At 49.7% G+C, this 26,921-nt stretch overlaps 7 protein-coding genes across 7 annotated transcripts; 3 read left to right on the top strand and 4 right to left on the bottom strand.

Annotated features, from left to right (window-relative positions):
* Positions 1 to 555: 555 nt before the first annotated feature.
* BP5553_04935 (Zn2 DNA-binding protein) lies at positions 556 to 5,150 on the bottom strand (the record flags this gene model as incomplete). Its single annotated transcript, XM_032013558.1, has 7 exons — positions 556 to 835; positions 883 to 1,599; positions 1,647 to 1,748; positions 1,795 to 3,366; positions 3,419 to 4,170; positions 4,232 to 4,959; positions 5,108 to 5,150. 7 exons carry the CDS (start codon positions 5,148 to 5,150, stop codon positions 556 to 558), a joined length of 4,194 nt encoding a protein of 1,397 aa, XP_031870158.1.
* A 5,397-nt stretch (positions 5,151 to 10,547) lies between these two features.
* On the bottom strand, positions 10,548 to 11,227 carry BP5553_04934 (Uncharacterized protein; the record flags this gene model as incomplete). The annotated part of the gene is made up of 2 exons (XM_032013557.1): positions 10,548 to 11,062; positions 11,125 to 11,227. The coding sequence occupies 2 exons, from the start codon at positions 11,225 to 11,227 to the stop codon at positions 10,548 to 10,550; spliced, it is 618 nt and encodes a 205-aa protein (XP_031870157.1).
* A 351-nt stretch (positions 11,228 to 11,578) lies between these two features.
* Positions 11,579 to 13,055, top strand: BP5553_04933 (WD40 repeat-like protein; the record flags this gene model as incomplete). Its single annotated transcript, XM_032013556.1, has 3 exons — positions 11,579 to 11,802; positions 11,851 to 11,874; positions 12,002 to 13,055. The coding sequence occupies 3 exons, from the start codon at positions 11,579 to 11,581 to the stop codon at positions 13,053 to 13,055; spliced, it is 1,302 nt and encodes a 433-aa protein (XP_031870156.1).
* A 1,129-nt stretch (positions 13,056 to 14,184) lies between these two features.
* On the top strand, positions 14,185 to 15,970 carry BP5553_04932 (uncharacterized protein; the record flags this gene model as incomplete). The annotated part of the gene is made up of 3 exons (XM_032013555.1): positions 14,185 to 14,604; positions 14,661 to 14,889; positions 15,024 to 15,970. 3 exons carry the CDS (start codon positions 14,185 to 14,187, stop codon positions 15,968 to 15,970), a joined length of 1,596 nt encoding a protein of 531 aa, XP_031870155.1.
* A 4,208-nt stretch (positions 15,971 to 20,178) lies between these two features.
* Positions 20,179 to 21,740, bottom strand: BP5553_04931 (putative Mannan endo-1,4-beta-mannosidase A; the record flags this gene model as incomplete). The annotated part of the gene is made up of 6 exons (XM_032013554.1): positions 20,179 to 20,486; positions 20,540 to 20,579; positions 20,632 to 20,780; positions 20,903 to 21,209; positions 21,340 to 21,410; positions 21,458 to 21,740. The coding sequence occupies 6 exons, from the start codon at positions 21,738 to 21,740 to the stop codon at positions 20,179 to 20,181; spliced, it is 1,158 nt and encodes a 385-aa protein (XP_031870154.1).
* Positions 21,741 to 23,661: 1,921 nt separating this feature from the next.
* On the bottom strand, positions 23,662 to 25,074 carry BP5553_04930 (uncharacterized protein; the record flags this gene model as incomplete). Its single annotated transcript, XM_032013553.1, has 1 exon — positions 23,662 to 25,074. One exon carries the CDS (start codon positions 25,072 to 25,074, stop codon positions 23,662 to 23,664), a length of 1,413 nt encoding a protein of 470 aa, XP_031870153.1.
* A 649-nt stretch (positions 25,075 to 25,723) lies between these two features.
* Positions 25,724 to 26,431, top strand: BP5553_04929 (uncharacterized protein; the record flags this gene model as incomplete). The annotated part of the gene is made up of 2 exons (XM_032013552.1): positions 25,724 to 25,884; positions 25,948 to 26,431. 2 exons carry the CDS (start codon positions 25,724 to 25,726, stop codon positions 26,429 to 26,431), a joined length of 645 nt encoding a protein of 214 aa, XP_031870152.1.
* Between the last annotated feature and the right edge of the window lie 490 nt (positions 26,432 to 26,921).

Raw genomic sequence — 26,921 nt, 5'->3', positions numbered from 1 at the left:
TCCCTCACATATTTCTCCTCCTCCTCATTCCCCTTCTGCCCCAGATCCCCACTTCCTCAAAAAACACAAGGAAGTTTATACGCCAAATACACCTTATATCGCGAAGAACAAAAAGCTCCCGGGGAAAACAAAAAAATATACAGAACCCCGCCCCCCTTAATTTTCAGAGGTGGGAAAATACAAAGACAACTTGCAAAAACGGGAAAAGAAACCAAAAATGAATGGTTTGCGCCATCGCTAAAGATGCTTGGATGAGATAGCCGCCCGCCTTGTGCCCCCTTTAACCTGTCCGCCTGTGTGTTGTTTGCTTGTGTGCTGCCCGAAAAACCTAATATACCTAGGTTTTGAAACCCCTGTCCCCCGTTTGCCCCCGTCGCGCTTGAAAACGAAAACCAGTTTGGGGCTTGGTGCTGTTGGACAGTCCAGGCCCCTAAATGCAAACTATATACGTGGTGTTTTGTTTGTTTTTCTTTACAAGGAAATAGTAAGAAAATTGGTGATGGATCCCGATTCTTGTTGTTCTATATCTCGTGTGCTGCATGTCGGGAATCCTCTTCAATGTCCGCCCATGGCTAAATCTCCAGCTGCCGTGCTCGAAAAGCTCTGAGATGCGCTCTGCTCATGAGCTTCCTTGGGTTCTTTGAGGAGGCCGAGACCCGTGCCCATATGCTCCAATATCCGCATATCTGTGTACAGCGCAGAGGATGGGGATGAGACCAATCTGAGCATGGCAATGGTCTTCTCGAGGAGCTCACTGAGGACTTTTGCGTCAACCCAACGGCCGAGAATTGGGTCTTTGAACGCCGCTTGGAGTGTGAGAAGGTTTCCCCATTGCCTAAAATGGTTAGATTGATATAGCGACGCGGGAGGGAGTAGACATACGCATGCGCCGTCCCCCAAATATTTGTGACAATTAATCTATCCTTTCCAGGATCTCCCAGGCCATGGAAAGCAGTTGTGCTCTTAATAAGCGCCTTAATGCAACTCTTCGCGTATCCAAGAACCTTTGGGTCAACATCTTCCATCCGGGTCGCGTTGCTATTAACCAGAGGAGCGCCAACACTCTTCTTGAATCCCCCCATTGGCACTTTGTCCACAGGTTGCGCAGGTACCGAACTACTGCGCGCAGAGTGCTCGAGGAGGTTGAGGACGAATGGGCGATATGTAATGACTTGAGCCCCGTAATACTTGGCTCTCAATCGAGCGCCTAAAATTTCAGTCGCTGGAAGATCATCCTCGCACCATGCCATATTAGGCGCGACCGTAGGGAACGGGTTAAGATTCGTTTCGCATGCTTCCAGAGTCGAGAATTGGTTCGCTTCCTTAGGAGCCGGATAAACAGATGGGAATTGGGGAGCTTTTAACATGTTAGATGTATATTTCATGGGAGCGGTGTATGCCCTACTATTTTGTGGATCGTAGAACATATTGTGAAGCTGGTTAAGGTGCTTGCGTAGGAACAACTGAGCGCCATAACTCTCCATAACAATTGGGTCGAAACCATCAATGTCCGAAGCCGCCTGGAAATTTGGGCTCGGCATATCGTCTTCATACGTGAGAATGCCGGAATGCGGGCATGGCAACTCGGCGACAATATCACTATTGACTGTCAGTACATCATAATAAGTTGCTATCGAACCCCGTACCTCTCAAGCTGTAGACAGGTCCAGAATGCAATAACTAGAGGGTTATCCTTCGCAGGGACAATGGTGTTGCCGGTTTTTATTTTCTTGAATCTATCCATTTTTCTATAGGGTGTTAGTGGAGAAGTCAAAATGGGGTTCTAAGCCATACGGTCTTAGGATCACCTGGAGGCCACGACACGCTTCGTGGATATAAGCATGACTTTCCATCACCCGCCCAAGTTGGCCGTGATATAGACCCGCAAGGATATTAGCATGAACATGTTGGAGACTATTCCCTCCCAGCTGGTTCCCAATAATATCCGTCGCGAGAGCAAAGTAGAACAATCCCGGAATGACATCTAGGTTCTTGGGTCTCACAGCCGCGAGGCCTTTCGTTGTATACGCGCCTTCTAGGGATGTTCTCCGGCTTCGAGGGTGCGGTCGTTCAGGGTCCTGTGGTGACGGCACCCCCATTGGAGTTGACAATGAAGGCGAGCTCTGTAGAGGGGAAGGGGGATATCCATTCCGAATCGTAGGCGAATTGGCCCATGGGATATCGGCATCCCGATCTGGTACACATTCCGGGATCTTGCCCTTATGTTGAGTAATTGCGCCCAATGCTAAGACTAGTAGGACCAGGGCCGAACTGATGGAGCGGAATGGGTGGCCAGGCTTGATGTCATAGTAGTTCTGAATCTCTGGATACTCTCCAACCGCAGGTGATCTCTTTCGCTTGTTTCCAGGACTTTCGGGGTTTCGGACAAACCCTGCAAAAGGCGGGTGACTCGTATGGTGCCCCGCAACCAGCGACGAAACCTGTTTTGGCTTTGCTTGACTCTCCGGTGTCGACTTTAAAAAGATCTCTATAAGTACGTCTAGCCGCTTCGGGATAAGGATTGGGTGCATAACGTTGATGTGGTCCTTGTAACTCTGCACCAGATTTAATACTGTGTCCCTGCTAAGATCGGGCATCCCTTCGAAATTGATGTTGCCTCTGGTAAATTCCGGAGGAGGATTACCAGGAGGGGTAAGTCCGCCCAGTTGGCCCCATTCTTCGCCGGCCGGCGAAGAGACTTCGGAACTGGTATCCCCAGACGTGCTATCTGAGGAGTGATCTATCAGAGGATCTCGGTCATATCCTGGCGGAGCATCGATCCCTTCCCCTCTGCCATAAAGCCTGAGCAAGCCCCGTCTTTCCTCCTGAACTATCGGGTATTTCGCATATCTGTACTTTCCATGCCAACCGATTCCCTCGGACAACTCTTCGATCCCAGGTGCCCCGAGTAACCTCGCTGCCCCGGTGGTATGATTTACTGGGATCGACGAAGGTTTAGCCGGGCCTGGGTCGCCGCCTACCTCCTCTTCCTCCTCCTCGCCGTTTTCTGCGGGTGTGGCCCGCGTAAGACCCTGCCTCTCCGTAAAGACATCTGACCTCTCCGGCGCACGGAGCTGACTCGGAGTTGAGGAATATGGCGATTCGGAGCTCACCGAGGGGTGAGTTCGCGGGAGTTCTGCGCCCGAAAAGGGTGCTGGAAAATCCCCCACCGTGCTCGAAGTCGGCTCTTGTACCTCTTGTTTCGGCATCGCTTCGGGGGATGGATTGAAATTGAGAGCTCTTTTCATCCGCTTGATTTCCGCCGTATTGTTGGACAGTTCCCCTCGTATTTCTCGCATGGAGTCCCTCACGGATTGTTCCATTCGCATTATGCTCTCGAGGATATCCGATGACACTCTGTCTTGCCTGGTAGTCTAGTTAGCAATGGCCGTTGATAAGCTCCCTAGCAAAAACTTACTGCTTGGGAGGAGGGTCCCGGTAACGGCATTCTATGCCCTTCTCTCGACAGCTCAGGCAGTTTGGTCGCCCTTCGTCGCACTTGGCCTTGAGCGTACGGCAGCTGTCACAGGCTTGCGCCGCGCGCTGTGCCTTGGGCTTCTTAGAATTTTGTAGATTCGGCGCCGAAGGATAGGACACGGAGGAGTAGACGCTCTGCGGGGTGTGGCCGCCGCTGCCATAATGAGGATGCCCATATGGATCGGGGGCGGCCATTGGGCTCTGGGGAGGGGGGTAAGAGGCCGGGCGATATGGGTGCTGGGCCGGGTGAGGCTCGAAGGGCGGTAGATGGGTTCGATATCCCTCATGATGTGGGGGAGGGTTCACACCGCCCTCTCCTGTCGTGCCTGGCGGCGAGCGACGATACTGCTGGGGCGGCGGCTCGTCCGACGGGTCTCTCTTGACCATCGTCGCCTGCTGGGCTGGGAATTGGGGCGGCGGCGGGGGATGGGGAGGCGGTGGAGGGTGATGATAGACATGCGATGGCCCGGAGCTGGGCCTGCGCGGATCGGGATGCTCATATGAGGGATGCTCAGGATGTCCCGGCGGGCGGTGATCGAGAGGATGTTGAGGCTCGGGGGGACGGGGAGGGAAGGACGACGGATGCTGCTGATATGAAGCGGTCGGTGGAGGGGGGAGCTGTCTCGAAGCCTCTGTCGACGTCTGCCATTGAGCAGGAGCTGGGCCGGTGAGCCGAGGACGCTTTTGATCAGGCTGCCCGATGTCCATCATTATATATTATTAAGATATATAGCTCGGTCGGGAACTCGTTCACACACAAGCTCAACCGACGGTAGCGGTGGCGGGCGGCGGCGACAGCAGGAGCAGGAGCAGCAGCAGCAGCAGCAGCTGTAGCAAGAGTCGCAGCAGCTGTAGCAAGAGTCGCGGCAGCAGGAGCAGGAGCAGTGGCAGTCGCAGCACCAGTGGCCATGGACGAGAGTCGAGCGCGCCAGCGGCTTCTCACAGATTTCAGAGCGAACACAGAGACGCGGTAGCGTGTTGGAAGATCATCTGCACCAGGGATGGCTGGCGTGGCGGTGGCAGTGGGTTTTGGGTGGTCGAGGGCGAGGGCGAGGGCGAAGGCGAAGGCGATGTGGACGGGGGGGGAGGGAGGGGTCTGGTAAGTGGGACAGGCTGACGTGGTGACCTTGTATGTGCCAGTACCAGTAGTGCCTGTGCCAGTGCCAGTCGGTGGTATGCGTATCGTGTCGTAGCGTATCGTATCGTATCGTATCGCATCCAAGAGCAACAACGGTGGAGAGGAGATGGGGAGGAGCGGAGAGGGCAGAAGGACAGCTGGATAACAGGATAGCTGGGTATGTAGCTGGGCACAGTAGCTGGGTACCGTGGCCGGGTCGATGGAGGGCGTAGTCTGACACAGGCAGGTATCGGGAAGGGGGAAAAGGGAAGGGGAGGGAAGAGGACAAGACAGCAGGGCGGGAGGGCCGTAGCGTTGAAGATTAGAGGAGTAAGGTCGAGAAGCTTGAGGCCGCGAGACAGGGCCTAATAGGTAATTAAAGACAATTCCGAGGCCAGCGACGAGAAAGGTTGATCAGCGTCGGGCATGAAAGCGTAGTGTAAATGCGGTGTAGTGCACGTAGCGCCCCTAGTGTGCGGTGTGTGTGTTTATTCGTAGTGTAGTGTAGCGTACCAAGTAGTAGGGGGAGTGGAGTGGTTGTAGATTTATTTGGCATAGATGGGCCGGCAGTCTTATTAGGCGCGGGTCGCGGTGGGTTTGGTGCAGTAGTTAATAATTTATTACTCCATACGAAGAAAGCTGCTCTCTGTACTCGGTACTATGTATGTACAGGACCATGAGCATTATTATTGCGACGAAGCACTGCGCTGCACTGCACTGCACTGTATCATCATTATGATTTACCTATTGGGCTGCTCGCTGTAGGCTCTCGTCGTAGGGACTGCTTCCAGCCCTGTGCGCCCAACTCCAGCACCCAAGCAAGCGCCCCAAGGACCCCGAGGACCCAAGGGAATGGATGGCCACAGTGCTACACTCCCTTCCACCGCCACTAGTTCCCTAGAATCCTAGATGGAGCACGGTAATTTATTACTATTATTATTATCCTCCGTACAATACTAATACTAATACTGATACTAATACCAATACTAATAATACTAAGACTAAGAATACTAATCAACCATTCCTCACACAAACTAGACCGGGTTCCAGGGCGATCACTAGTTGCGAATGACCGACTGCCATGCCACAGTTTCCAGTTACTCCGAGGTGTACCAGGTAGAGTACCTACACCCTACATACACCTACTGCATATGCTGTACTGCTGTACTGTACCACTGCTACTCGGCCCCCAGGGCACAAGACACGCCGTAGCACATGGCCACCAGCGCCGCTTCCAGTGCGACATCGTGACCTCGCCCATCCCTACCCAAGGCCCAAGTCCCATCCCCACTGGCACCGCGCGCCGGCAGGGAGCAATCAAGCTTCCAAGGGGACGGCTTCCAGCAGCGGGCAGCGGGCAGCGGGCAGTGGCTATGATAATGGTACTACTAACTACCTACAGTACTACCTACTACCTACTACTGCTGATGGTAGTCAGATGCCAGGCGTCGGATGTCAGGATAATAATGCGCCGGGAACGGGAGGACGCGTTTGTTCCTGTCCCGGCGGTATGGTGGAGTTTTAGTTTCAGTTAGTGCTGCGAAACTATGGCCTTTTCGCTGGGTGGGAGGAACTTTGAAGAGACCGTACCTATGTACCTTAGGCGAGGGAAGAGACAAAGAAAAGGGTACTTCGTACGAAGTACGTACACAGTATTACGCACAATACAACAAAACATACTCTATTCGCAGTGCTATAATTATGATTCTTATTACTCGCCACTGTGCGGCCGCTGCCAAGTTGGCGAGTCAAGAGCTGACCGCCCCCTCACGCTCCATGCGTAATGATTTCCCAGGGACTCAAGACTCAATACGGGGTACTCAAGTAGTCTTACGTAGAGCCTAGCACCCACTGTTACCGCCGTACTCGTACATCTTATGGCGCTCCATCTACCTCATCCTCGCTACCGTGATAACCCTCGACTGAAGTACCTAGGTAAGATGCACATGTACTGTACCTAGGTAAGGTAAGGTACATGTACCTAAGGTAGGTTTGTCAGTGATAACCCCCACGCCCGCGTTAGATTCGAATCTCGCTTCTCCGACGTCAGCGTCTGATCATGATGCAACTCTGTTATTATTTATTTATTAGGCGCCCGGCAGGTACGTGTACGCAAGTACAACAATCTCTGTCGTTATTCGCACCCGCGTTCTGGCTGTCCGCCGCTGCTCGGTGCTGCTAACTAATTCCCATACACCAAATCGCCCGGTGAGGAATCATAATAACTAAAAGAGGGCACGTAGTTTGAGTTCCAAACTTCCAGCCGGCCGAACGTCAAAGCCCTCGTAGTGGCTCGCACCGGCCACCCGTGGGAGGGGAGTGTGGGGACTGCTGGAGCCATTAGTTCGCAACTTCAAACGCTCGAGGCTGGGCAGTGGGCGCCGCTCAGCTCAGGAGCCGTCAGGACTTGCTCAGGACGGGAAGCCACAATATGGGTTTTGCCACAGCCACGGCCCGTGGCCACGGTCGCGGCCTCAGCTGATCCAATGGCTGGGAATTCTTGCTTGGATTGGCATCGGTGCTCAGGCACAGAGAAACACTTTTAACTGTCGATATGGGATAACGCCGGGCCCTGCCTACATATTGTGACACCGCAATGCGATACGGAGTATTTAGATCCGATGCCAGTTGTTCCAAGCTCCAATTTCTGCCATCGTTAACCCCCCTTTCGCAGACGTAGACGTGGACGCAGTCGCAGGTATACTCCGTGCTATCGCTCAAGTTGAGGCTGACTACTGAGTAGGCCCGCCTCACTGACCGTGGCTCGTGAGTCTTTGATCTCGAAAATCCTGGTAATGGCGTGCTGCAAATATCCGTGTGCAGTGTGCCTACGTACATTATCACCTCCATACTCCGTATACTGCGCAGATTGTGGGGCGGGGTGCCGTGTGCTCCAAGATGCACCTGGGCCTGCTTCTATTTTGATTTCGATCCATGCTCCGTAAGTACTGGATACCCAGGTAATAAATTCCCTCGTATTACTACCAAAGTTTCGCTATCCGTACCGAGTTCCCGTGCTCGAGCTAAAACACAGACACGGCTGCTGAATAGCGCCGTCCTTTCGGCATACGGTGGCATTGGAATCGATGTTATCAAAGCTAGTTGGTCGCTGTATTCCGTCGATCCGAGACATTGGAGTCGGAAAGCTGGATCGCCATGGAGCCGTCTCGTCAACTATCGCCTCGCCCCGTACTTTGTCCAATAATGAATGGGCCGCACTGTTTCCCTCCCTCCGTACTTCTTATGTATTGATACTGGCTGCGCTGGATAACCCACGCCGCCGTGGCTTTGCTGTGCCCCAGGGTCGTCTACTCGTTGGCTCATATTGTCTTCCCACAAAAGAAACCTCCGAAATCCTGACCCGGACCGGAGTAGCCCGCATTAGGACCATCGACGCCAACGTCCATCGCCCAACCGTCCTACTTTCCTAGATCCCCCCATCCCTCATCTCCGGCCGCGCAGCCGGGGCGGAAGGATTTGGGCGTCTAAACCAACAACTCGGACCTGGGAGCCCCATCGAAGAATCGAAAAGAGATCCAGCTTCTAGCCTGCATACTAAGGCCCGGTGGCTGAGATGCATGGCGATAATTGGACTCTGGCCCCCTCGCATCGTGTCTTCCTTCCCCTGTCAATCTCCACTCCCTGCAAGCCTCGCGGTTCTCTCCTCCTGGTTGTGCCGTGTGCTCGCTGCTCAGCGAAAGCCCAGCCCCATGGCGCAGGGAGCTTACGGTGGGACTCGCTCACCCCCAGCTTTACGGAGTACTCTGTACAATCCAGAGGGACAAACATGATGACATTTTGAAGGCATTCGCCTCCACAAAGGAATTATGGCCTGAAGAATTACCCCATACATCGTAGTCGGGAAGCAGTTTCCCTTTTCCTTTTCCGAGCTTGCTCATACCCCCTATTTCACGATAATACATTACTGCCCAGAGCCCTGCACACTCCTGTCATGCTATCAAGAATTGTTCTGGACCGATCCCCAATCCGTGCGTGGTGTCGCGAGAGGGCGTGCAAAGCGGGGAAGTGTAAGCAGCCGACGCCATCCATGATTCCATACCCTGTGAATCGCGAACTCCCGGGAAAGAAAAGCACTTGCAGAGTTTCAAACTTCAGCTCTTTGCCGTGGCAACTCGATGGGATCTCGATATCATCTGTCATTTGTATCGTTGCTCACTATCTTTGGGCTTTTGGGCTTTTGAAGCTGACGGGGGAAGGGCGAGACTGGGATTGCGCCTGCTCTTGCTCCTTGAGAGCGCGCGACAGACCACTTCAAAGTTGGAAAGCTGGACGTAAGACGTGTTGGTGCCGCATTATCCACACTGCATGAGCGCTTCTACAATGCACACTGAATCGCTCTTTGAGTATACAGGGCAGGCATCTCTGCTGACTGGCGGTTTGAAACTGGACTGATAACGATGGCGCGTGATCAGGAATGACCCGGGGTGGCACAAACACTCGAAACATCCAATGATCCAGGGGTGGCGCCCAACTCTATGAAGTCAAAGCAAACAACACCTCGTTGACTGGACGCTGAGTCGTTGCACTGCATCAGCCAGGCCCTGGGTGGAAAACGTAGACTTGCCTGCAAAATAAGTTGATAACGATCTCCCCCAATACCATTGCTGATAAAACTTATTATCCAATCCCCCCAAGACGAATCTGTAACATTTAGATCCTGAGCCCGATCAATATCCGTATCTGGCAATTAATTTCGGGACTTCGATGGTCAAGTAATTGTCAGGGCACTTGGTCATCCCTGGTCAATGGTCAGATATCGTGGTGCTGGGTCACCAGAGCATCTTGTCAGATGCTACTCCGTATGAGCTGCCGAATCTTGAGGCAAAGTCTGGGGAAATTTACGATCTCGGTATCCAATCATTGTGTCGATCAGTCACGACTCAAGGAAGCGCACCACTTTTATTATTCCGCATGAGCGATCCTTCGTGCTAGCGATGATGCGAAGTATTCCCAGCCTCACTTTTCTCGAGAACTCCGGGGATCCACGCTGCCGTCGATGCATAATACAAGGGATGCACCCATGGTTCCAGACTTTGTGCATAACAATATAGATCTTGGAGGATTGTTGCCCAATTCGATGTCAACCTTGTCTGCAGTAGTACCTGCGTAATACGAAGCAATCGGTCTGGCTGGTTGCCGTGCTGAAGAAGAGCGGTCAAACTCCAATAATAACGGAGCCGGTAATATTACTTTCGGCGGTCAAGCATCCTATGCTCTGTAATAGGCTACGCACGTGGCCCCATGTGCCCATGTTAGCAAGCCTGCACCACTTGATCAATGATGGTCGGCGGAACTCGTATGAATAACAGCATCAATGCTGCAACTATTGCTTGTCGAACAATACTGAAAATCCAAGATCGACTCAAAGAGGATCCGATCCGATTGTCAGATCGCCTAGCAAGCTAGCTCCAAGGCTCCTGACTCCAGACGCGTATACTCCAGAGTCGATTAGCATGATGATCTGGTGGAAGTCTCACTGGTAGGCATGATATTGTCGGTTCACATCAGCCCCACAGTGCTTCTGTCGAAAGATCATCTGTGTCGTGGGGCTCCATGGAAGATCCTAGCCCCTGAGAGGTGTTCGGTATTCGGCTCTCTCATTAGGGCAAGCGAACTTTACGGCGTAATCTTGTCATTAATTTCAAAGCACAGGGTGAGATACGTCAAAGCCTCAAAGGAGGTCGAGCGTTTCTCAGGAACCAACCCCTTATTGGGTAGTTTCTGCGGTCAGAATCAGAGCCAGGTGAACCGACTTTCTTTTCGCTAGAGCAGCTCGCAATGGAGCCATCTTACTGTTGTGGCGTCTGCGGCCGCAGCCATCCAGTAGTTGGTTGGGTCCGCCACCAAGACTATTATCGAATCGCAGCAATACACGGCCAATCGACTCCACTACCGAGTGCGAGACTATCGACAGATTGACTCCTGGATCTCCTCATTCGTCGATATCGGTAGCCTTGGCTCTTTTAACCCGGCGCTTTTTGGACGGCCGATCGTCATCCGACTTATTAAATTGAGTTGGAGGGCTTCGAGAAGACTGTCCACGGAGCTTTTCTGAAGGTGGACGCTCTATTATTTGCGCCCCTTCCGTAAAAACCAGATCGGCGGCACCTCCAAGACGGCCAGCCTCTTCCACCAAGATCCCAAGGGCTATCAAAGCCGTCTCGTCTAAGCTCCTCCAATCACTCGCACCACCGCCTGGCGCGGCCCGCGAGTAGAAATCGGTCGTATAGCAGTGTAGAGCTTTCAAAAGGTCGGAGTCGGGCAAATTCAACTGTGGTTCCCGTTCATTGGCAAAGTAGATATCATGCTCAGCAAACCTGATCGGTGCGTTCTTTCGACGAAATAGCACTGCTTCGGGAGGTACTGCAGCGGTAGTTGAGGACGTAGTATCACGTGCCGGAGCGAAATTTAATTGCTTTGTGATGAAGCCCTGGGATGAAACGCGCCCTGCGGATGTCTTAATTCATGTTTCTAGAAATGGGGAAATGGAAAGGGGGCTGGAAATGCACCTGCTACAGCGTCGTAGACCGTTGCGTTTCGCTTGGGCTTGGGCGCCACGGGAATCGCAGCTGAGGGCGGTGATGGCGACGAAGGCGGAGCTTGAGACGCCATTTCAGAGACCAACTATTGAGTATCGCGTTTGCCGCTGGGAAAAGGACTTTATGTAGATGTCGGCGTAGAGATTTGGGACCTTGTAAGTTGTAACTCTAGAGGAAGTTTTCTTTTTTTTTGTGGTTATGCTTTAAACGCCTCTCGTAGCCGACGGCAGCGCGTGGAGCACGGAAGCGACTCCCGGCGTGCCTCCCTAAGGCTGAAAAGCAGCCCATCTGCTCCTCAATTCCAGCGCTGACGCCAAAACAAACTGCAATACGACCGTACGCCCTTGCAAATTAAGAGACATCTAATCTCCAAGAAGTCATTCATATCGCCAAATGCATGCATCAGCTTTTGTTTGCACGGTCGATGGGCGATCTCAGCGCGCCAGCCTTCTCCCGCATACAAACTTCACAGCTGGTTGGCGCCATTCAGCCTTGCCCAAGGCTACGGTTTGATGGCTGTGAAAGAGAGGTGGTCCCTGTGGACGATGGCGAGGAATCATCATCCGTGGCACCGGGAGACTCCAAGACCAAGATATGGGCCCATCAAGCTGGTGTGAATGCTCTTACGATAGATGTGGACAACAAACTGTGAGCAAAGGGATGCTATACCTAGCAACATAGGCGCTGATGAAGTAGTCTTCTTTCGGGTGGAGCCGATTCGTCAGTGAGGCTCTGGAATCTCCAAGAGCATAGCACTGGTTTAAGCCATACAGTCAAGCCCATTGCATCAATATCTAGGTATCGCCTTTGCAAGAAAAACGAGGAGCAATTGCTAAAGCAGGCCTAGAACCGCCTCGGCCCATAAATACGGCATCACACATCTCTCCTTCTATCCTTTTGACTCGGCAGCTTTTCTATCTTCTTCCTATGACCACCACCTCAAGCTTTATGCTACTGAAACACAAGCGGTTTCCGCAGATTTTGATCTGAGTTCTATTATCTATACTCATGCGCTCTCGCCGATCGCCAGCCATCTTCTGGTGGCATGTGCCACGCAGCATCCTAATGTAAGACTGGTGGATCTTCGCTCAGGCTCTAATACACATTCCATGGCTGGTCATCATGGTGCGCTACTCTCGCTGGCATGGAGTCCAAGACTAGAGCATATCCTCGCAAGCGGAGGAGTTGACGGTACAGTTCGTCTTTGGGATGTCCGCAAGAGTTCCGCATCATTAGGAGTATTAGATATGGAAGACTCAACTGGTATAGCTGGGACAGATGGTATGGGCAGAGGTGCGCGGTCGCGGAATGCGGGGAAGGCCCACCAAGGCGCTGTGAATGGACTCACCTGGACAGATGATGGATCTTACATCGTATCTGCCGGGCATGACCAGCGAGTGCGAGTCTGGGACGCAGCTACTGGAGCCAATACACTTGCAAGCTTCGGACCAACGCTAAAGAACAGCCACCTTTCATGTCTCCCTCTCGCCGTCTCTCCTACGTCTTCAGTTGAGGCAGGCAAAGAAGTGCTTTTCTACCCCAATGAAAGAGAATTGCTGATGTTTGAATTACATCAAGGCACGCTTCTGAAGCGCCTGAGAGTCCCGGGGCCCAACATTGCGGCAGTTAGGTCAAGGACCGGTGAGAGGAATGTCAAGAATCGGATTACAGGACTAGCGTGGAGAGGTCAGGCTGATGGTATCTACTCCGCCCACACAGATGGCCAAATCAGGCCTTGGCTTCCGAAAACTAGAGAGGATTTTGAGTTGGAGAAGGAAGAGGAGGAGGATGAGACTGGAAAACGTCAGGCTGATGCTGGGGACGACGAGGGTGAAAGGAAGCGCCGTGTCTTAGATGATGTGTTCAGGGATTTGACAAGGCAGAAGATCACATTCGGATAGATGCGAATATCCAATTAATCATGCTAAGGGTAATTAATATATTGCATTTCGCCCGAGATTATTAGTATTCGTTCGAAAGTCATTGTTACTATAGCACCAATGCCAATGCCATTATCGATACCAAGGTCTGCAATCCTTCAGTTTAAATACGTCGTCTCACTGCTATCCAAGCCCTATGGCGCAGTCTACATCGTTCCGAAATGCCATATGCCAGACATATCATTTAAGATCTCATTATGCAAGCCTCGACGCCAGTCACCCTTCATGCAAGATCTCTACTCCGCGTAGATCATCATGCATGGGAATCTTCGGTTCGGCTTCGCTCGTTACCAAGATTGCTCCCGTTTTTCGCAGTCCGTGGCAGCCGAGCTCCCGAAGATTTTATGCCATGCCGTCGATCACGAGAGGTCGTTTCGATCTCAAGTCTCGAGGCTCACGAGAATCTCCAATTCTTCATGCGCGACCATGACCTTTTGCAACATGTTGTATTACTGTAACTGTATATTGTATATTCAGGAATGATATACTCCATCCACACCGCTATATGCCGAGGTCGGTCCTCATCCCTAAAGCGATCTCCCACCCCGCTCTTCAACGGCGGAAATACCACGGATAAGCGGCAATTCAACCGTTTGTTGATCTGGATCGTAGCGAAATAAACAAATCAGAGGGAAGAAGAGCCTCGGTGGAGCACTATAAGGTAGTACGGGAATAATTACCTAGGCATCTCCTACCAAGGTACAGTACCTATCAGCACCAATAAAAGTCTCTGCAGTCCAGGCAAGTTGCCGGTCTACGGGCAGCCAGGAAAGCTCTGCAGCTTGAATATCGAAGTTTTTGAGATATTATTATTGTTGCATTCCAAGTTGACTCACTACGCTGTGCGGTTTCTGCCATTGCACGTCTCTGTCTCCGGCTTCTACGAGTACACTTATTCTCATTATGGGAATAAGCTACCTGGGCATTTTCACATATTGTAGTGTTGCTCTTTATTCCATTCTCACGAATCAGGTGGAAGATAAATCTCATCGCCTCGAGATCCCATTATAGCCAGACAAAACTATGATATTTGAATGTCAATACCTTAATTGTTTTTATGTCCTAAGAATTCGAGAATTATCCTCTCATCATGTCTCCAAATCTCCAAGAAAATATGGCGACTCCATTCGATAAGCACGCCACGAACCAAGTCAATGGAACTACCATGACTACCGCAGCACGCTCTCACGACCTGGCGCGACTACAATCCCACGGCTCCCATGCGAACGAGGCACCAATCCAACCCTATATCTCATATATCGAGGTCCCAGACGAGGTGTACGATCGACTATCACCTTCCAAGAAAGTAGTCATCGTATCCCTCCTCTCCTTCAGCAGTTTCCTTGCTCCACTCTCCAGCACGACAATTTTATCAGCCGTGCCCGAAGTGGCAGCAACATACAACACCACCGGATCAATTATCAATTTAAGTAATGCCCTCTACCTGATATTTATGGGGATTTCTCCATGTATTTGGGGACCGTTGAGTCAGGTGTACGGAAGGCGATGGGTTTGCTTCCTTGTATCCCCTTAGTATAGAACCCTCCAAGCTAATATTATATACAGATCTGCATTATAACTGCAACGCTCTTTTTATGTTGCTCTCTAGGCACAGCACTCGCTCCAAACCTAGTCGCCTACTTCATCTTCAGGATCCTCACTGCACTAGAAGGAACTGCCTTCCTTAGCGTCGGCGCCTCTTGTATAGGAGATATCTACCGCCCAACCGAAAGAGCTACCGCAATGGGCTGGTTTTACTTGGGAACTTTAGTTGGCCCCGCGTTGGGACCTTTCAGTAAGGATAAAGAGCCCCTTTAATACTCCGTTCCTTGCTCTAAAATTCAACTTACATCCACCTGATCTCTTCCTCGTTACTTATCTACTCCGAGAGGATTTTACACGGGAAATACTGACTCTTCAACCACTTAGTCGGCGGTGTGATAGTCACATTTAAACCCTGGCGCGTCATATTCTATCTCCAAACAGCCCTCGCCGGCGTCGCAGCAGTCGGCGCTTACTTCCTCCTCCCGGAAACAGCTTACTATAAGAAATCTTCCGACCTAGTAGGTCTCTCGCTGCAAACCAAAGTCACCGTTCTATGGGGAATGGTGAACCCCTGGCGAGTGGTCCAGCTGTACCGGTACCCAAATCTTATCATGGTAGCACTTGCGTCCTCCTCTTTGGTCTGGAACATGTATTCGCTCCTGACTCCCATCCGATACGTGCTGAATCCACGGTTTGACCTCACGACGCCCATTCAATCGGGGCTTTTCTACCTCGCTCCGGGAGGTGGATATATCTTGGGGACATTCTTTGGAGGCAGATATGCTGATTATATCACTATTAAATGGAAAGCAAAGCGTGGCGGAGTGCGCGTCCCAGAGGATAGACTTCGCTCCGCCCTCCCGTTCATGGGAATTGTCACCCCAGCCTGTATGCTGATTTACGGCTGGTCCATTGAAGCGCGTTTTGGCGGTATTGCCCTACCCGTAATAATGATGTTCTGTCAGGGCGTTGCTCAGTTATTCTGCTTCCCTTCCTTAAATACGTATTGCCTGGATGTGATGCAGGCGCAGGCTGCTGAGGTTGTTGCTGGTAATTATATGGTTAGGTATATGTTTGCAGCGTTGGCGAGTGCGACGGTTTTGCCAGCCGTTGAAGGGATTGGGGTAGGTTGGGTTTCAACGATCACGGCCGCATTTTTGGTGGTTAGTAGTGCGGCCACGTGGGCTGCCATATTATGGGGAAGGTCGTGGAGAGAGGGTATTGATCGGCGGAGGAGGGCGAAAAGGGGTAATAAACTTAGACGGGCGGAGAATGGGAAGGGTGTAACCGCCTCAATAGAAGAGAAAGGCAAAGAAAAACAAACTGTTTGAGATTAAATTTAGATGATTAGATGTATATATAAAATGCAGAGAAAATATTATATCGGGGAATAGCTCTCCTCAAGGCTTAAGTAGGACCAACAATAAAAGGGGCTCCCAAAATTATATATACGCCCAGATTAGCGGACTCTCCGTTGAAAATTGTTGGGCTTGGTTGAACATCACTAAGCATAAAATCAAAATGCTCCTTATTAACAAGGAGGCGAGCCAGCCTAGGTAGGGTCCACTTGGGGTAGCGGGTGATGCACAAGTAGAGCTATTTTGGAAAGTTTGCTCTAAATCCAAGAATAATACGCGATAAAAATGAGGGAGCAAGTGGGATAGTGGAATTAAATATAAAGTAGAATGTCGGAAAACTAGAACTACAAAAAAATCCTGGTAATGTGACCATCGAGCGCCATCGTCCCGGCACATATTTTGTTTTGCTATTTACAAGCCCAAAGTATTTAAAATATAGGATGAAGTCGAAGCCTCAACTGAGGACGAGTGAAACAAAAAAAGGGATCATGGGACTGGCTGAGTGTGATGACCCATAGCCTCCCCTGAAATCCGAATCCCATCGTTACAATTCCTTCATCACAATGTAACGATATATTAACCTTGCAAATCTGCGTTTCTGGCTATTTTGGTGATCTCTGGTCCGTATCCAGCTTCGTCTATGTAATAATAATACTTTTGAAGGATCGTAGCTTTCTTCGGCTCCAAATATCAGTTAATATCATTGTAAATAGTTGTAATATCCCATTAGGAAAGAAAACTAAACTAAAACGTGAGAGAGAAGTCCCTTAGCGCTATAGAGGAGGGAGCATAGCTTGAAGAAGATAGCATATATATTAACGACTGTCGAAATTCCTAATTCTGGCATCGAATGAGTCCCCAAACCGCGATTCCGAGGCTGGAACGCAACCAAGTGGTCCAAACATCGCTCTCTTGCAACCACCTCTCTGACCTTTGTGACCTGTGGCTCGGGCTCGCCCCGGACCCGCCCACAATTCCAACCCCCCTGCCTTGGGATCTTCTCGTTCCTTGTCGTGTAAGATAAATATTAGGTCAATGGCCTTTCCAAACGGACTAGTAAATATGTACATATACTGAGCTTTATCTATCTTGTCATTGAACTATATAGCTAGTTCTTTACGACTATGTAATTTGAGTATAGCTCGAAACTTGTTATCTTTGTAGTATTTATAGTTCGGCTGACAGATTCCCCTATTCTCTAGGAGCTACGGTATTTCGTGCAATATGCACGCTGATTAGAGTGTATTCCGGGGGCGTAGCAAGAGCTTCCTAAATAGAGAAGTTAGAAGTTTTCAGATACAACATTAAAATACTGTCTTACGTATGCCACAGCAAGAGACGCGGGCCATCCTCGGTATTACAAGTGTTTTGGGGCGTCTTTATTAAGGCAGGCCGCCGTCCAGTAGTTCAAACTTCAAAGTGGTTGTCATATCAACGTCGGAGTCAAAAAAGATCTTTAGAGTGGCCGTATTTTCACCATCTGTTAGGCGGCTCTGGATGTTGTGATTTGTACTCTCTGTACCGTTATTAGCTGATAATCCTTCGCGACTTCCCTGTGGGGTGAGAGATGGAGATGGAGACTGCATTTTGATACAGGTGCAGATGATCTCGTGGTGTTGTGTGTAAGTTAGATGTAAGATGGTGGCGGTTCTCAAGTGGCGAGGAATTTCGTAATTGACAAATACAAAGGTGAGGATACAAGTTCACTTTTGTATAGCGAGCGAGGTAGAGGTGTCAGTTTAGGCTCTAAATTGATTTTTATAGATCGACAATGAAACGTCTCCTCTTCCATACTACCTAACCGTACCGCTATTCCTTGCCATTAATACCATGCTTATTGTTTGAATGGGAACGTTACGCTCTAAACGCAATAAATATACCGTGGTGGGGCGCTTCCAACCACCGGTTATTACTTTGTTTTTGCACTCCTATTTGTATTAGAACTAGCACGTGGATAAGTGGGGCCAATTGGGCATATAAGCTGCTCGGCTCTCACTCTCTTTTGCACACAACCAGCACACAGCTTGACAGCTGGACCAGGGAGAGGCTGGCCAGTTATTTAATTACCAGTACAACTCAATTTGCCATACTTATATTAATAACTGGATCCCATGACTATTCGTCGTCCCGAATGCCACTGCTTGAGTGCGCCTTGAATATTCACCTCCTCTAAGAACACTAAACCACTGGTTTAGACTTCTTTAGCCACATGGCCACTTGACGATAATCCTGAACCGTGCCCATCGCTCAATTGATCCCCACACCTTGATTGCGATCATTTGGCAGTTTTATCCATGATTCCTCCTAATACTCCTATGGGTCCTCCTAGCTCCTCGACAATACATTATGGATTTCGAGAGAGAGTCAAGTGCGGCAGTGGCGACAATTATATAATCGAAGCCCCTGTTACCAACCCCAATTTCACCATCGAGCCCTGGCGCAAGAACACTGAAAGATCTGCGAATAACCAAGGAAGCTGGAGGCATACTCACTGTTTGGAGTCTCAAAGAGAAGGAGTGGGTTATATGGCAAGCAGATTCAGATCTGCTTCGGGGCCAAAAGTTACTTGGGATGTGGGCAAAGAAGATATGCAAGGTGATATACTTCACGAGTCACCGATGTGAAGTCGTCGATCTCGACAAATATCTGCGTGTCGCACTATCCCGCCAAGTGTTTACGGAGACCGAGCTACAACAGTTAATTGGCAAGCTGCAGCGGAGTCTACATCTCCGGATGTTGGGTGGTTCCTTACAAGATACTATTATCCCTCGCTGGATCCAGAAAGGAAAATACCCGTTGACTCCATACGATTGCGCAATCTAACTAGTCATTAGATCTTAGAACTATAGCGGAGGAAAACAACGATTTGCCGACGTCGGTTATTATCGGCGGAAAGGAGGAATGGGAGGTCGCGTAGATTCTTGCCGTGCGCAGGGTCGATGGAGCAAGAATCTTTGTAGAGCAAATGAATCTTCCTATGCTACTAACTTCCATTCTACTACTAACTTCCATTCTGCTGCTAGCTTCCATTGTACTGTCAACTTCCATTTTGCTGCCAACTTCCATTGTGCCGTCAACCTCCATTTCGTATACCGAAGCTGATATGCTTCCTGCTTGTCATTCGTCGTCGAGTCTTATCTAGATCGTAGGATCAAAGGCAATTGTTAAGAAAACCAATGTAGACGATAGCGACAAGGGTGAGGTGAGAACCTCGTTTTAGTCCTAGTTGTCGTCCGGCTTCGCCTATGGCCAGATGTCCTGCTGGGCGCAGTCCAGACTTGGAGAGTCTATTGATTAGAAACAGATTTCCAATCGAGAAACACAGGAGGCCAAAGACGCGTATGAGTGGGGTATTGCCTGCTTAGCAACTGCAACAGATATTGTGTACCTCAGCGGCCTAGAAGCTACCGAAAAGTCGACAAAACTAGCAGCTGAACGAAATAATGAACGGATGAAGACGGCAGGGATATACACCCCTCCAAGTATCGACACTATTACTCTAACGGCAAACTTCGGAGGCGGAAAAAGACGAGCTCTAATGACACACGTTGACGAAGATAATGAGGATTGGGGTTTATCGGGGTTATCATTGCGAATGGAAGCTCCTGTTATAGCGCATTCTTGGGCGAATTTGGTACAAAACTCTTTTCGCTATAAATACCGGGCAACTACAGCTATTACCTATATATGTCTTCGATATCGTGGTATCCATATTTGCAACATATCGTATCAATTGTCCGTGGGTCAGCATTTCTTCCAAATTACATGATGAATCCCGTGTGAACAGTATTTTAGAAGCCATTGATCTGCTACTCGGCTGTGCTGTAAATACCACTGAAGGCTGAGCGCAAGGTGAAAGGGGGGACGACAAACCCAGGGACAGGCGCCCGAAAGTTGTTGACTGAGGAGAACATTAAAGAACCTGCTTGGGAGTGATTACGAGTCAGATGCTGATGATCAGGATATGTCAGAGTGTGGGTACAAAGAGCATGAAATTTCTCGATGTCCACTTCCTCTAGAGTTCTTTCAACAGCTTATAGTTTCGTTGAGTGTATTGTACTCGAAGTAACCCAGCGCACAGTAAACCATGCAAAGTCTGGAGGCACCAAGTAACTAGGTGCGCATTCGTCCGTTCAGAGCGCAAACCAATATCCGTAATTTAAGCCTAGCCATGTGGCAAGTCATGCACCAGCCTTGTTGATCGCTGATACATGGTCTGTAACCAAGGTATTGTAATCGCTTGAGCCGTAGTATAAAGTATATCCATCATCGTGAGTTTTACCAGTGCTAAGCGTGTCGCCATATTGCCAGAACATATCCCCAGCCAGACCTGGTGTGTTCAACGAGGTGGTTTGCCATGGGACCATAGCTCCTGGCTTGTTGGATGTCGCGCCGTACTCCTCCCCAATACACGGCTTGCCAACCTTAGCGCAGACCGTCCCGTGATTAGCAAACCATGTGCTGCCAAAAGGGTTTTCACTCACACCCCCTTCTGTGTGTAAGTTTCCGTTGTATACTTTAGGTGGGTGATTAGAGACTCACAGCTTTCGGGATAGAGATGGAAAGTTCCAAAATCCAGGTTCTTTGATAGAGTCAGTATATCATAATGTTCGGGAGAACGGGAAATTACTCACGGGAACCTTAAGGTTTGCTTCAAAGTCAATGCCTTCGGCGGTTGTGTATGGATAACTGCCATCGCCGCCACCATTCATAAAGCCTTCATCCCCTAGAGTTACCATGTGGTTTGGATCAAGAGACTTGATGTATGCACTGGTCTTAGTAGCTATTGAGCCGGGGAAGGTTAGTACCGCGCCAAACGTCTCGTCAATAACAGGAAAGCATCCTCTTTCTCTCCTATCCAGAGTCGACTGAAAGTAGAATGGAATAAATTGCAAAACTACTTACCCCAATTTGTAATGACAGAAGTAGAACAGCCTTTGCAGCGTGGCTCATTTGCTAACTCCCAAGCAAAAATCGCTGTGCTTGAGGAGTACCGACTCACGACAGCCTTGATATAAGCCTGATACTGTGCCTGGACCTTTGAGTCCGTGTACCATGTAGATATGCTAGTGCCGTAAAATGAGTTATAAGCCGCCATGCCGCCATAATCATTCCAGTTATTGACAAAGTTGACGATCAGTTTGACCCCATGGGATTCGGCACTCTTGACCACGTAGTCAAGGCGCTGTAAGCCGTTGGCGCCAGTATTTATCTATTTCGGAGTTTAGAAAGTCAGCGCTCCTCATGACTTATGGAATATTTGCAGCCTGTTGACTCGTCTCTTGGGTCGATCGTTGGAACTCGGCAATACTTAGCAATTCAGGTCAAATGGGATTATTTACCTGCGGGTTTTGTCCTTTTATGAAGCTCTGGAACCATACTTCAGATGTACTTTGCGTGATATCGTTGAAACCTTTTTCGTCAGCGGGTAAATCGGCAAATATAGGGAGTTGGCCTCACCCCAGACTCTCAAAACTTTCAAACCTGAAGTCTTTAAGTGCGCCATCACCAGATCCACGTCAGCATTATTGGTAAGAAAGCCAATCCAGTACGAATTAGTCCCCGCGAAATACCCAGTGGTGCCATCAATGTTGAATTTCAGACCAGACACAGATGGGTTTGCTGCTGCTGCTCTACTAGCAGCTTGGGACACTTGGGCAGCACTGTCCAAACGATCAGACATCATAGGCGAAGCTATCGCCGATGAAATAAACGCTAATGTGATTGCCTTGAATAATTTCATGACTGCTGATGTTTAGTATGAATTCGCGGGCTGCGAGAAAACGTGAAATTGCAGAATGATCCTAAAAGGGCCTGGATACCTTCTGATATTTATTCATCACATCCCATAGTAGTAAATAGGCGGAATGGTAATCCGACGTGATAATATATGCTGTGGATATTAGCATCTGTGTATGGATACTGGCTGTGAGAACAAGGAGGCGAGAGGCGGGGGCGAGCCTCCGTTCCGGATGCGGACTGCCAAGTCACTGGGTATATTGAAACTCACAATAATCTTGTACAAATTTGAGGGGAAGCCATCCGATATTGTTAACTGAAACGCTTGAGTCTTGATCTGACCTAGGCCACCGCTAACAACCCCGTGGGATACAGCCGGTGGAGTAGTTCTCGAGCTTCCGGTCAATCGCATAGAGCTAGCCAAAGAATCCAGGTTGCAAATTCTTTAAACCAGCTCCTTTATAAAGGACACTGTGCTAATAAGCTCATTGATCTATGAATTCCATGGAGTTTGAAGCTACCAGTACGAACAGATATTTAGTATAAAATAGAAACCCGAAGAAAATGATCCGCCGTGTCACCGTAAAGTCAACTGGAGAACCTAAAACATTATATACCGCTTCCCACATGTTCGAATGGAATATACCTTTAGCGTGGAAGTAGGAAGAGCTTAAAGGATCGATCATTTAATAAAAAAGATCTCTCAATTGAGGCGCATAAAGGTGCAATGTTCCCTCAAATCGTCAGACCATACCAGAGAGAGTTGTGACGAGAACAGCTCCGAGACTTTCAGATTTAGACAACGGAACTGCAAGTACAGTATTCTAGAGCTAGATCAAAATCATCGCAATATAATCCAACGGCGAACTTCAGGCAACTTCAGAAAACGCTTTGGGCTTTAGTTGGGGAGCCTGCGTCCGGCATCGACGGTAACTTCCCCGTCATATTGCCAAATTCGAAATGCATGTGAACGCTCGCATTCCTAGCAATAACCGCGGCGATATGTTGAATATACCCTTCGGAGTTTCTTGAAGTGATTCCGACGTAGTCTCGAAGTACAAGTACTCAAGCCTCAACAGGGCCACGCTTCCAGTTGTAGAGAGGGAATCTGAACCCCGCTCCTAGGGTAATTCCCTGACAATTCCGAGCCAAAGTTTTGCCGTGATAATCCATGATCCCATCATGGTCGTGTGGGTTGGTATCACTTTGCGATAAGTAGAAAAATGAAGCTTGTTGGATTGATGCTTGGATGGAGAATGGGAAGAGATGTTTCGTGGTTTCGGTTTCGGTTTCGCGGATACGACGCATATCTCGATCCACGTGACGTGTCTCGAGTCTATTTTCGTCGCATCACAAAAATCTTGAACGTCGACGACAGTCTCGGCTTTGCACTTACGTGTCACTTCCACCAACTGGATCCTAATCTCTAGTTTTTGAAATTATCTATCCTGAAACTGCTATTCTGAGACAAACCGGTAGCTACGCTGCTGCAAGTGCTCAGCTAGTCAGCCTGTCGATATCTCGCACTCGTCGCATTGAGGGCATCAACCTGGCAGTCTGCCTTGTTGGATGGACTATTGAATAACCCCTTTCAGAATCGGAACATCTTTTGACTAATTCCCCCGTCTCAATCCGAATCAATCCTGGGCGAGGCTGGACCTCAGCCGCAAAGTCGCCCAAGCGGGCAAGATCCTTCGCCCTCGTGGGCTGAATCTCAAGCTGAACCAATACTGTAGTGCGCTCAATATTATAGGGCTGAGCGCCGAAACAATCGCTCTTACTCTCTCCCCCCCCCCCCCCCCCGAACGCCACTTCCACCACAACAAAGGAGGAAAATCTACGATTGGGTGCCCTACATGCAACCACGTTGTGGCCTCGTGGGCTCATGACAACATTAATTTATTTATCTATCAAGCGTTGATTTATTAGACGGCAGTGATGTTAGGCAGCAATGCCTCGGTAAACTGCCAAAGTAACGACGAATCATGGGTATGGAATGCTGCTCCAGTGTAGTATGTATGTCTCTGGCCTTGCAGACCGTATAACCGTTTATAGAAGCCACCAGCAATTGCTTTTGGCGGCACCGTCAACTCAAACGGTGTATGACGCGAGTAAACGGCCAACTCTGGGTTGCCGGTCGTTCGACCTGGGACTTGAAGTCTCGCTGCTGTTGAGAGGATATCCTTTTTGACTTGATCGTCTGGTAATCCATTGACAGACCCATACTTTACATCGAGAAGGTTCTCAATTCCAGTGGGAGTAATGCCGTATAAACCTGGGAGGGCAGCATGGTTGTACTCGGTGTGGGGTGAGACATTCACAAGACTGAGGTTACTAGGAAGCCCAGAGTTGCGGAGAATAGCTGTGTAGTACCCAGAATTTGAAAATTGCCGAAATAATGAGCGTTCAAGCGCGCTCAGATCCCAACCCCTTAAATTCTCCAGTTTTGGCGGGATGGTGAAGACTAATTTGCGGGATTTGACCAATGTGACCCCCGATGGTGTTTTCACAAGCACCTTAGCTTCCTCTCGGTCACTCCGGTCTACCGCCAGAATTTGGCTGTTTAGCAGGACATTTGGACCAAGATCAGCTGTAGCGTGCTCGTATAGGAGGCTGTTGTCATGTTCTGCCGTAGTGAGAAACCCGGTTTTGATATTTTTGAGGATATCAGATCCAAAATTCTTCATCACGTAAAGTGTTGGCTGTGCGAACACATCTCCCAGCCCTTGAGCAAACCCGAAGATCAAACTCCCCATGGACTGAAGATTATGCTTTTTGACGAACTGCCCAAAAGGAAGCAATAGGTCAGACGGTACAGGGTAATGAAGGTCAAATCCCTCCTCCACATAAGGATATTTCGCCAGCTGGGCGGCATATGCAGCCAAGCCAGGTGTAGGGTCACCTGGGGAATAGTTAGGAAGAGGCTTTCCGGTCTGAAAGTCGAAGTATTGTTTGGCTCCTGAACCACCAGCGCTTGATTTCACCAACGACACGTTCAGACGAGCGAAGTAGTTCCTGACGATGTCAAGGTCATGCCAGACGACGACTGAATAGTCGTGAGGAGTTCCGGTAACAGGATCGTGGTAGGTTTCAGTATGGCCGCCCAGTCGGTTTTTTTCTTCAACAACCATGACTGTCTTTCCCAAATCCGAGAGGCGGATAGCTGAATACGTGCCCGTGGACCCTCCCCCTATGATACAAACATCTCGAGTCACGATATTGTCAACGGAACAGGGGGTACCATTGAGTGTGACTGACAACGCGGCTTCAGCTCGTAATGAAGCTAACAGAAGTATGCCACCAAAGCTCAGCAATGCATTCGAGGCTGTGAGCGTCATGGCGTTCTATTGCTTAGCGTTCGAGCGAAATATGGAGGTGGAGGCTTTGCAAGATGGGTATTCCCCGGGCGGAGTCCGAAGCGCTACTATTTCAAGCCGTGTGTTTCTAGAAGCGGATGTGCGAAGAGTATTGGTATATTCCGAAGGATTCAAACTATTTGCCTCAGCCCCTCGGGATGCTGAATGAAGGTTGTCGTTGGATTTCCTGGCCTGCCAACCAAAGCAGGAACTGGTGGCTCTTTATACAACCTACCTTGCCTTGTCCAATGCAGCATATGCTTGTCACGCTGCAGGGGTATTTCACGGAAATGGCGAATAGTCAGGCAACATGGGCGCAGAAGGTGGAGACCATGACCTCCAGTCGGATCCTTCTCATAAGAATGCCCGCCCATGACCTAAATCTTCGTCTGGGCGATTCCTGTACTTCATTCTACAACTCAGCTTCAGGTCGTGGCACGATTGGCTGATTTATCCTTATACTATTGGCCCGCCATAGAAACCCCTTTCAGCTTTGGTCTCACCAAGATTTGGTATTAAGCCAAAGTCTCGAGCATCATGGAAGTCGAGAATCAGTTATCGCCCTTTGGTTTTCTTATAAGTCCCGTCACGGCAAAGCCCATCATCTGCAGAAACGGTTATGTCCGACACAATGCATGGATCATCGGCTGGATTCCGATCGCGCCAAAGAACTTTCACTTCTTGTACGGAATGTAGAAGGAGGAAGCAGAAATGTAACCAAGCCAAAGACCGGCCGTGTTCGAATTGTGCCAGGAGATATCCGCCTCCATTATGCACGTACGAAAGTTCAAGGTCAGAACTCGACATCATGTCGTTGCTCCAATAGTGGGAAATCGTTACTGATGCATATCTTAGCCCGACGACACCTCCTATAGGCCAAGCTGTGAATTTTGGCAATAGTGACAGGCAAAGAGCTCGATTGAGCCAACCAAACAATCTCAACGAAACACCAAACCCTGTTGTTCTGTACACATCCCAGTATTACAGCGGACCAAACCAGAATTCTCACAACGCCTCGCCTACATATCATTCCCCTTCTCCCACGACAAGAAATGATGGTCGGCTCTACCAAGGCAGCAGCTCAAGCAACCAGCAAGTAATTGGCTCGTCATCCGGCGGAGGCGATCTTTTCCCAATGTCGGGGGAATATTACGCGAGCGATCAGATGGGCTATAATACCACAGAATCACCTCATGGTATCGGATATTACACGGCCTCGGACCAACCGCAATGGTTAACAGGCGGCGATCCAGACGTCTTTGTGGGAACTGGAACGGCGGAATATTTCTATGTTGATGAATCCGAGCTTCCCAGATCGAGCGGCGGGGGAAGGCAATGAAAGTCTCGCAAAGCCTGTAAAACCTCGAAATCTCATTTCTGGAGATTGGGCCAGGTCCTATGTACACCAATCATGAGGGGGGTTTTTATGTGATGCTCTGGCGGCATTCCTTGCTAATGTATGGCGTCGGTGATACCTTCGTATTGTCTCGGCTTTTCGACTCCGGCTCGTTGAAAAGCCGAGATAGTACACTGATACCTCTTGGTCCTGCCGTCAGCAGAAGAGCGTGCTCAGAGGGAGTGGCAACGAGAATATGTCAAAGTCGGAGGAATATGAAGATCGGCCCGAAACATTGGAGGACGCGCATTGTGAGGAGTAAGACGGTCAGATTGGAACCACGGAAGTCGAAGTGAAGAGAAGCGATCGTCGGGTTTCCGGAGTACAAATATCCTACCCCGCATTCCGGTTCGACGAAGCTTGTGTTTAAGTAGGAATTCTTTAGGCTTGTTTTCGGTGCTTTCGGCGTTGGAGATGGAGCAGGAGAAGAAAG

The sequence above is a fragment of the Venustampulla echinocandica genome (genome assembly GCF_003357145.1).
Source record: "Venustampulla echinocandica strain BP 5553 chromosome Unknown scaffold_2, whole genome shotgun sequence".
Lineage (NCBI taxonomy): Eukaryota > Fungi > Ascomycota > Leotiomycetes > Helotiales > Pleuroascaceae > Venustampulla > Venustampulla echinocandica.
The sequence above is the reverse complement of the archived record's forward strand: the minus strand, read 5'-3'. Positions and strand labels throughout refer to the sequence as shown.